The 10,308-nt window shown below is 35.5% G+C and overlaps 1 protein-coding gene and 1 long non-coding RNA gene across 2 annotated transcripts; one reads left to right on the plus strand and one right to left on the minus strand.

Annotated features, from left to right (window-relative positions):
• LOC132645376 (aspartyl protease AED3-like) lies at positions 1-4,053 on the minus strand. The gene is made up of 3 exons (XM_060362329.1): positions 3,534-4,053; positions 1,093-1,567; positions 1-516 (listed from the first exon to the last, which is right to left on the minus strand). The coding sequence occupies exons 1-3, from the start codon at positions 4,014-4,016 to the stop codon at positions 155-157; spliced, it is 1,320 nt and encodes a 439-aa protein (XP_060218312.1). The 5' UTR covers positions 4,017-4,053; the 3' UTR covers positions 1-154.
• Positions 4,054-7,141: 3,088 nt separating this feature from the next.
• On the plus strand, positions 7,142-9,774 carry LOC132599960 (uncharacterized). Its single transcript, XR_009567084.1, has 3 exons — positions 7,142-7,371; positions 7,453-7,644; positions 9,721-9,774. It is a non-coding gene; the product is annotated as an uncharacterized LOC132599960 (long non-coding RNA).
• Positions 9,775-10,308: the final 534 nt, after the last annotated feature.

Here is a 10,308-nt window from a genome sequence, read left to right on the forward strand (position 1 = left end):
TGCCAAACCGTGAAACAATCTTCTAATAATTCATTCCCCAATTCAAAAACACGAGAAAAAAGAAATAAAGAAAAAAAAAACAGAAAAATAAGGTCCCATCAAATGATTTTAACTTAACAAAGAAAAATCCAACTTAAGTAGCAGTAGTAATTGTTCAGCTACAGGTTTCACGTGCAACACCAAGCTTATTACTTGGAACATCAAACAGAAATCGATGATTCTGTTGTTGCCAGCTGGCGATAACATTGAGTACAGAGTTGACAGGGTCTGAAGGTGAAGCAGCCATAGCTAAGCAAGTTGTACTGCTAGAGCTGCTCTTGATAAGGAAGTTGTCTTGTGGTAATGTTACGTTCATGCCGGCGAACATTAGTGTTATTGTTGGAATAGTCACGGGGACGGTGTAACAGGTGTCGAATCCGCCAAGTGATGTTACTGGCGTCTTCCTACCCATTCTCCTCCTGAACTCGTTCCTTACTGCTGTGTATGCTGGCTCTGTTAGCCTTGTGAATACCGTGCCTGCCAATTCAACAACAACAAAAAAAATCATTTAGGAAAAATTGGTACTATTGTTAAATTATATTCCTCCCGTCTTAAATTATGTGTCGTGATTTTATTTTACACACTCTTTAAAAAACATTAAATAGAAAGGAGTTTTAACTATTTTACCAGTGTTTGTAATTTCTACGCACAATTATTACTAAGGATAAAATAAATAAAAAAGTTTAAGTTTATGACAATTATTTTTAGAAAACATGCAAAATAATTTGAAATGGAGGAGTAGCCTATTTGGCCAAGTTTTTTGAGAGGCAAAGATGCTTGTTTCTTTTGAAAAGTGTATAGTTTAAAAAACGCAAGGTGTTTGATCAAGTTTTCGAAGAAACATAAGTGTTTCTGGAGTATCAAAAGCTGTTTTTCAATAATTTAAAAATATAGCTTTTTCTAAAATAATTTTAATAAGAACTCTTTGAAAAAGAGACACGTAAAAAACACTTTTTAAGTTTGACAAACTATTTTTTCAAAAAGCATTTTTTGAAATAAGTTGATTTTAAAAACTTGCTAAACAAGACTACTAAACAGTTAAAATATAAATACCAGAATCAATTATGGTGCCGGCACCGGTGGAAGGGTTGAAAGCCAAAGCACTTGGAGGGATATCGACGATTCGCTTTCCGACTTTAACTCCAACCAAGTTGACATAGTAAAGGGATGATCTCCTTGGGTTTGTTAACAATGGGGTTGTCTTAATCCTTTGGGGCTGACCATTTGGGCCCAACCTAAGCGTGCCAGAAAAGTTGGGAGACTTGTAACTGGGCAAACAATAGGAGAATGTGGAGTGGTAGAGGCTCTGGGATTGGGACAAGAATGATAATGGGCCACGGCCCAGACCTAATAGACCCTGAGGTGGAGCTGATTTGCCAGTGGCCTTTAGGACACAACCATAGTAGAATTCGGACACGGGGTCTTTGGCGAGTGACAATGTGTCTACTGAGAGGCTTCCACTTATGCTGGAACCGCCGTAGGTTAGGTTGTAGGTGCAAGTTGCGGCGTCGCAATTGCGGTTTGGTACCTGAGGAAATACTTTTAGCAATTAGCATTACACAATTACAACCTATCCAATGTAATCTCATAAGTGGGATGATGTTGTTTCTGATAAATTCTTAGCTCAATTAAATTGTAATCAAGAAAATAACAGCAGCAAAATAGCAAGATAAATACAGCAAATGGAGTAACAGGTACTTAGTAGTAAAAATAAAAAATATACTATGAGAATATTAGATAAAGCTGCTACCTCCCAAAATAGAGTTAAGGTCCACGTGCACTTTATTCTCTCCAGACTTACTTCGTGGGATTGCACTGGATATATTATTGTTGAGAATATTTGATAATACTATTAAGCCTACTACTAAATAAGAAGAGGAGAAGAGAAACTAGCCTCATACCTATCTCACATAAAAGTAATATTACACTCCGCTACCTATTACTCTTTTACCTAATCCTAATAGAATTTTATATATATATATATATATATATATATATATATATATATAGTTCGTAAAGTTAACCTAACTTGTTTAGAATATATTGAGACATAATAATTATAGTAGTTACTTATTCATCCAGAATTTATTAAATTTAACAAATACTATCCATTTTACAACTATTTATATTTTTATGTCCACTTAAAAGTGTTACAAATAAGTAATGTCCTTTTGTGGATGAGAGAATGTTGACCAAAACATGTGACAAAGGTCACGGGATAAGTATATACCGGACAACCCTGCCGCTGATTTTGCTCAAATGTCGACATTCGACAAAGGCCAGGAAGGACGAAACAACTTTTCAGGCCTCACGCGCCGTATCTAGCGCGTTACTTACTTTACCAATAATGAGTTTAACACGATCTTAAAACAATGATTAGCTTTTCTAATTGATACCTACTTTTTCGGTTTTTAATTCTGAATTAATGCTGAACACAGTTTATTCCTGTATGTACTGATCTAGCTAAGCTTATATTACTTGAGTAGGATCATCAAATTGGACAGATGGAGAAGCTAGTTTTTCATGTTATCGATATGAACTTATCCAGAGAAAAAATGGTTGATATTCCATCGTAGCAGAAATATACCCACAAATATTTAAAGTTAGTTACAACTCACTCTGTTACTAAGTGCAATTTACGTGTCTCCTTTTTAGTCTTGTTTCAAAAATATGTCATTTTCAACATATTCGTTGTGTTACAATTTATGTCTTCTTTCAAGTCTTGTTTCAAACTAAATGGCATTTTTTATATTACTTCTGTTAATTTATGTGAACTCATTTTTTTATTAGTCAAAAAGAATGATTTCTTTCTATATTTGAAAATAATTTATCTTTATGCAATGATTTATAACTACACAAAATATATGTGACTCATTTTACATCATAAGTTTAAAATCTTCTCTACTTTTTTAAACTCCATACCCAGTCAAATGGATTCACATAAATTGAAACCGAGGGAGTATTTAGTAAACTTTCCATTTCCAACAAACCATGACATATTTAAGGCCACACTTGTTTTTTTACTTTCTTAATTTTTCTGTTATGCTTTACTTGAGCCGTGATTTAATAAAAAGCAGACTCTCTATCTTTATAAGATAAGGTTAGGTCTACATACGTATCATCCTCCCCTAGACTCCACTTGTGAATTACACTAGGTATATTGTTATTGTTGTCTAGTAAAAACACAAATATGTTGCATAAATCTTTCAAAAATGTTATTCTTATGGACACTTGTTTAAAAAAGAAAATTATTAATGTAAAAAATGATACATTTCAATGTTTCAAAACTTTATTAAATATTAACCTTTCTGTATTTTACAGAAATGACAAGCTCTTATAGTTATAACAGTGTCATCACATTTTTAAGACTAAAAAACACTTTTGATATACCCAAATGTCTTTCGTTCTTTCTTTAACTTCAACTCTAGCACTATCATATACTACAAAACGAGATAAACATGATAAAATGTACCAAGGAAGTATAAATTAATTACCTGGCTGCAAACAGCACGTTCACAGCTAACATTCTTGAAAGTGGTGGACTTGGCGGGGGCAAAAACAGTGCTAGAGGAGCAACCAACACAACCACTGCAGGGGAACCAAGCAATATCATTACTATTATCTAGAGCCACCATCAATGTCTGAGGTGGGGTTCCAATCTTGGCCTTAACAATGTAAGTTGGGGTTTGTAGAATTTGTCTTCCAGATGCAATAGGGACAAAAGATCTACCAGCCACAAGGCTAGACAAGAACTGCAACCTTGTTGTATCCTTTGACTGCATTTGAAGGACACTGTCCACCCATGATTGTTTTTGTTGTTTAAAAGGAGAGCAAGGGCTGTTTACATGTATGACTTGTAGTGTTGAGCCTTTGTTGTCTTGGTGAAACTCGGCACATTTGGGATTGGTTAAACCCCCTTGGGCTAGAGAGAAAATTAAGAGAAGGGATAGTGAGAGAATGTTGATAGAGCCCTCCATTGGCCTTTTCTTTGGGGGTTTTGATGTGGTTTAAGAGTGTTTGCATACATGTATATATAGTAGAGGAGGTGTGCTTTTATTTTGATTAATTTTTCTTTTTAAAAAAAAATTTGCTCTTTTAATCGGTGAAATATCTAGATATTTCAATTTTTTGGTTAGTATATTTAACTTTTGATCAATAAACACGCGCACTATGAATTCCGGTGAATATTTACAAATTTAATCGATTATTAACTGTTAAATGGATTAATTACTTATGTATTAGATTAATTTTTACTTGCTACTCCATATTCATGGGAATATTATTCTAAAAATGATCTAAATGTACCAATTTTAGGATTTACATAGCCGAGAACAAAAGTGCAATTACCCTTTTCTTTTTTTCAATCTTTTGGGGGAATATCAAGATGTTCAACTAAAGTTTTCAAAAACAAAAAGGCTGAGGAAGATCTAAATAAAAAGAAGGCTTACTACATAGGCGGCCTCCTAAACTTCTAACCTTTTTTTTCATTTTGGCACCTCAGCTAAGTGTTGTTTCTATTGAACCTCTGAACTTGACTTCAAGTGTGTCTATCAAACATAATCCGACTTACATAATATATATGGTGAGTTTCAATTTTTTTTATCCTTGCGCGTGAATGTCAATAGCATCCTACGTGAAAAATTCAACCAATTAAAACACCCCACGCATTTTGATTATACACATCGGATAGGAAGAAGTGCACTACTGTGTTATACATACAAGTGAAGAACCACCACTTAAACTAATCAAATAACAAAACTGAAAAATAAGAAATCAAAATTGGAAACTAAAACTGAAAAATAAGAAACCAATACCCAAACTGGAAAATAAAAACTGAAAAATCAAAAACTGGAAATTAAGAAACCAAAACTGGAAACGAAACTGAAAACTAAAAAATCAAAACCAAAAGTTAATATCTGATGTGTATAATTAAAATGGGTTGAGTGTTTTAATTGGTTGAATTTTCAACGTACGATGCGATTGACATTCACGCGTAAGGCTAAAAAAAATTGAAACTCACCATATATATTAAGTAAGTTGGGTTGTGTTTGATAGATATACTTGAAGCCAAATTCAGGAGTTCAATAGGAACAACACTTAGTTGAAGTATCAAAATGAAAAAAGGGACAAATTTAGGGGGTCGCCTATGCATTAAGCCAATAGAATAAATGGAAATTATACCATGAAACATATACAATAGCATGCATATAGACAAAAGTTACAGAATTTCCTAACAAATTTAAACAGTAATCTTTGTATTTAAGTGTTAGTTATCCACCAATCAGCACTAAGATGCCCATTTAGTAATTCTGAAGCATTTTCCTTTATATTATATTAAATTTCTTTTTTCTTTCTTTATTAGAACATGGGTACTGGGACTTGGGAGTAAGACTAATAAGAGAGGTGTGAAGTGCAGGCTAGTGAGTGTGTAGTGTCTAGTTTGATACAGACTGTATTCCATTTACTTATCATGTCATCACCCTCCCCTCTCTGTTCTCCACATAAAAAGATATTACTTTGTTATTCAATATCTTTTGAGGAAATTTTATTTTCGATTTTCTTGTTTTCTTTTGTCGACCAATGGAATATTAAATATCGACATGCATTAAGCAACAAGCTTAGTGAACAGTACTCAGTATTTAAACTAAAAACAATATCTTTGATAACAATCTATCTTCTTTGTCTATTTCCTCCAAACATTTAATGAAGTTCTTTTAGAGTGCCATAAATTAACAAAACCACTTGTTGGTCAAATCAGATTTGCTTTTGGACAGAGCTTTTTGTCATAAATATATTGCAATTAGTACTGCCTTCTAACGCTTTAGCTTGTTATTGGACAGGAAGAAAGAAAATATATTTAAGAAAGAACGTCTTCTCTTAAGGCCAATCTAGCAAGTTTGTGTACAGTCGTTTGATTTAGAAGTAAGGTATGTACTGTAAATCAGTAATTTAATAACTTTTTATGCGGACATATGCAATGGAGCCAAGACAAAGGTAAGAACAGCGGGAGGAGGTTCGTAGTACTTTTCAGTTGAAATGGGGATACATCAGGACATCAGGTATCAGCTCCTAGCCCATTTTTATTTGTCATGGTGATGGATGAACAAACACGGAAAATTCAAGGTGAGGTGCCTTGGTGTATGTTATTTGCGGACGACATTGTTTTGATTGAAGAGACCCGCAACGGAGTTAATGTTAAGCTGGAGGTTTGGAGACAGACTCTAGAGTCTAAAGGGTTTAGGTTGAGCAGAAACAAGACGGAGTACTTGGAGTGCAAGTTCAGTAATGTAGAGCATGAGGCGGCATGGAAGTGAGGCTTGAGACACAGGCCATCCAAAAGAAGGGAAGTTTTAGATATCTTGGATCCATTTTACAAGGAAATGGGGAGATTGACAATGATGTGACATTGTATTGGAGTAGGATGATGAAATGGAAGCTCGCCTCCGGAGTCTTGTGTAATAAGAAGGTGTCACTAAAACTTAAAGACAAGCTCTATAGAGTGGTAGTCAGACCTACTATGTTGTATGGGGCGGAATGTTGGTCGGTCAAGACAGCTCCCGCTCAGAAGATGAAGGTTGCGGAAATGAGGATGTTTCGATGGATGTATGGGCATACTAAGAAAGATAGGATTATAAAGAAAGTTATCCGGGATAAGGTGGAAGTGGCCTCGGTGGAGAACAAGATGCGGGAAGAGAGGCTGAGATGGTTTGGACATATATAGAGGAGATGCAGGGAAGCCCTGTAACACCCCGTACCTTTAACGAAAGTTTTGACCACGATCCTAGACTTAGAACATCAGATAAAGAATGTGGAAATTGAAATTTTTCTGTTCAGTTGTGATATGGTGGTTTACGCCCATGAACAGTGACCGTATTTCAATTTACGACCATGAACAGTGCCCGTAAACTGAAACCAAGAATTTCTGAACATTCTGGAATTTGACATTTTGAGGTCATATGGTTAAATACGGACCGTATTTCACTTTACGGCCCGTATTTCAAAACTTATTTCGAATTTGGGAAAACTTCCTTGATGAAAGTTGTAGAGCATTGAAATACCTTTCCAACGGTATCTTACGGGGGTCAAACGGACATCTGTGCAAGGAGTTATGGCCATTTTACTGAAGCGACACAGTGCAGTCCAAAGTGCAGAATACGGTCCGTAAATCAATTTACGGCCCGTAAACTGACTTTACGACCAGCAGTGTTCAGGTCGTAAATTTCACTTTCACAGAACAATATATATTCGTCCATATCAGTTCAACTCATTATTTTTCATTCCTTCAAACCCTAGAACGACCTCCTACTCTCCTCCAACATCAAGAACACCAAGGTAAGTCCATTCTATTTATTCCAACTCAATTCTAACATATATCCTTGTAATCTAAACAATAAATCATCATTCCTAATATAGGGTTTTCAAGAAAACCCATCTCAAGATTCAAGAATCAAGATTTGGGAAATCTTCTCCAAAATTCAAGTCTTTAATTCAGGTTTTGGAGCAATTAAGGGTTTGCAACATATTTCCTTCCAAAGTGATTCAAGCTAGGTTTTGGGTGTTCTTCAATAGAAAAGTGAATTGTTAAATCTTGTTTAACAAATTAAGGTATGCCTCTTTTGAACATACTCTTTTGATCGATTTTTTTTTATAAACTCTTTGATTTTGATTCGTATGTCTCTTTTGAAAAATCTTATTTTGGAATGCATGACTTCTTTTCTTGAAGGTTCTTTATTGAATAGAAAGGGTGAACTTCTCATACAAAACCCTAATGTATGTCTAAGATTTTAATAATGTTCTTACCCTTATCATTGATAGATTTGACGGGTTAGAATAGAGAAAATGGCATTGAAAGCTCGGTTATGATTTTTGGATATCAAATGATTTGTGGGCTGTTTTGGTATGATTAAATGGATAGAATTAGTTGGATATTGATATAAAATAATTGTTGAGATTGTTGTTGATGTTGTTGTTCTTGAATTTGGAAGTATAAATATTATTCAAGATCCTTTAATGAATGAAAGGAAAAGAAATCTTTTCATGTTCCTTGAACTCTAATTCATGTTTAAATGGTGGTTAATGTGTGTGAGGGGACAAACCCACATTAAACCTAGATTGTAACAAACCCTATATATGTATGTGATATTATGAATGTTTTCCTCTATAAGATATGTTTAATAATGATGGTTAAGGGTTGGTAATGATATTCTCATTGATGATTTAAGACATGGAAATCTTTCGTAAAGAAGTTATACGTTTTCAAACATTGGTCGGAATAACTTATCCTTTCAATCTGGCATAATGCTCCGTAATGATAATTTGACTACAAAGATGATTTCTTTTAGACAAGGTCATGCGTGTGTAGGGTCAAGCCCGCATCGAACCTTACACGAACTATACTACTTTGTGAAACTCGCTTTTCCCCATTATTGGATGATTGAACTTAATCTTCTAAAGGTTAGACCTTCAACTTGTTTTGTTGTAAAATGGGTTTCTTAAACTTGAAATTTGAATAAGATATTTGAATAAGATTCTCAATCGGTGGTAACTTGAAATGCCTCTATTTGGGATGATGACTTGAGAAGTGAGGTTCGGCCCAAAGCCATAATTGATAATTTAGTAATATGACATTATTTGTATTTTTGTTTGTGTTTTTGTAACTGTATGGTAAAGTTGTGTTTGTCCAGAGGACGATTAGCCTCCGTGGTTTCCTAACCAGGAGTATCGATTGATTGATTAGTTTGCCTATGAGTGGCTTGCTTTCTATCTTGTTTCCTGTGAGTGGCTTGTAGTGATATAGAATTCGTAAGTGAAATTCTTGGCATGGTAAATGGTAAAGAGTTAAATTGATATGCCTTTCGTTGATCGATATGTGTAATGAACTTAAATGTTATTGACGGTATGACTGCTTTGAGACAATTGGTGAATCGGCTTCTATGCCATGGACTTTGTTGTTCTGTTTGCCTTGCTATTCGGGAGGAGGAGTAGCCACTATGGATCCTAGTGTATTAATTGCCTTGCCATTCGGGAGGAGGAGTGGCCACTCCCGGGTTCGCTACCTGGGGTGCATTAATGGCCTTGCTATTCGGGAGGAAGAGTAGCCACCGTGAATCTATATTTCGGTGTATTGCGCAGTGTGCCTAGCCATTCGGGAGGATGAGTGGTTACCGGGGATTTCATATCCCGGTGTGTTTATGCCTAGCCATTCGGGAGGATGAGTGGTCACCGAGACTTTATAATTCGGTGTGGTGAGTTGTGACAAGGGAACCCTACGGTCATTCCCTCGATGTGATTGATTCTTGGGCTTGTGTCAGTATGTAAAATATTCGTATATGTGTAATATTCGTAATCTCTCATGGAACCGTTGTTGACAATCATGATCAATTTGAAAGGCATAATTAAAAGTTGTAACTTAACAAAAGACTTCATAATCGATTTTTGATAATTCTTATGGAGATACACATGTTGAATACTTGTTTCTATATTGATTAATGGATTTGTAAACTGTTTAACAAATGATATTGAGAATCACAAAGTGGAATGGCTGTTTTTATGCTATCTTTTTCAGAACTGATTTCTTTATATATTATTATATTTTATTTTCATAATACTTGTTGTCCCCGAGGCACTCACTGAGTACAAAAGTACTCAGGCATACCATTGTTGTTTTTTATGGTATGTTAGGTAACGAAGAAGAGCAGGTTCGTGATACTTTCGACGCTTAATAGGACTTGCTACTGTTGTGGATTTGGTGAGCCCACATCCTTGTTCGTGGGACACTTTCCGTTTCATTTATTATTCTAGATTTCCGGGCTGCGTCCCGAAGTTTGACGATTGTTATGTCTCTTAGAAGCTCCATAGATAGTTGTCAGAATTGTTGGTAGATTGTCAAAAGTCTCGTACGACTTAATGGGTGTTTGCCACGTTGATGGCCATTGCTTATAAAGACTTCCGCTGATTTAATTCATGTGTTACATTTAATTTATAAATTGTTGGAGGCGAATATTGAACCTGGCGGGTTCAAGTATTATTATTATGTCGTTTAGGTTCTTCCGATGTTGTTCATGACGTCGGATGCCGGTCACGTCTAGGGTGGGTTTTGGGGCGTGACAAGCCCCAATGCGGATGTGTGAGAGGTTAGCAATGGATGGTTTCAGGAGAAGTAAAGGCAGGCCGAAGAAGTATTGGGGAGAAGTGATTAGACAGGACATGACGCAGTTGTAGCTTACTGTCACGCCCCGAACCATAGCCTGGGAGTAACACGGCACTCGG

Source organism: Lycium barbarum, chromosome 6 (assembly GCF_019175385.1).
Source record: "Lycium barbarum isolate Lr01 chromosome 6, ASM1917538v2, whole genome shotgun sequence".
Classification (NCBI taxonomy): Eukaryota; Viridiplantae; Streptophyta; class Magnoliopsida; order Solanales; family Solanaceae; genus Lycium; species Lycium barbarum.

What these genes read in the sequence shown, in the direction of transcription:
- LOC132645376 (XM_060362329.1), bottom strand. Translation starts at nt 4,016, where the DNA reads ATGGAGGGCTCTATCAACATTCTCTCACTATCCCTTCTCTTAATTTTC. An exon ending in AACGTGCTGTTTGCAGCCAG is followed by an intron (nt 1,568 to 3,533) that starts GTAATTAATTTA and finishes GTATTTCCTCAG; the next exon opens with GTACCAAACCGCAATTGCGA. An exon ending in CGGCACCATAATTGATTCTG is followed by an intron (nt 517 to 1,092) that starts GTATTTATATTT and finishes TTGAATTGGCAG; the next exon opens with GCACGGTATTCACAAGGCTA.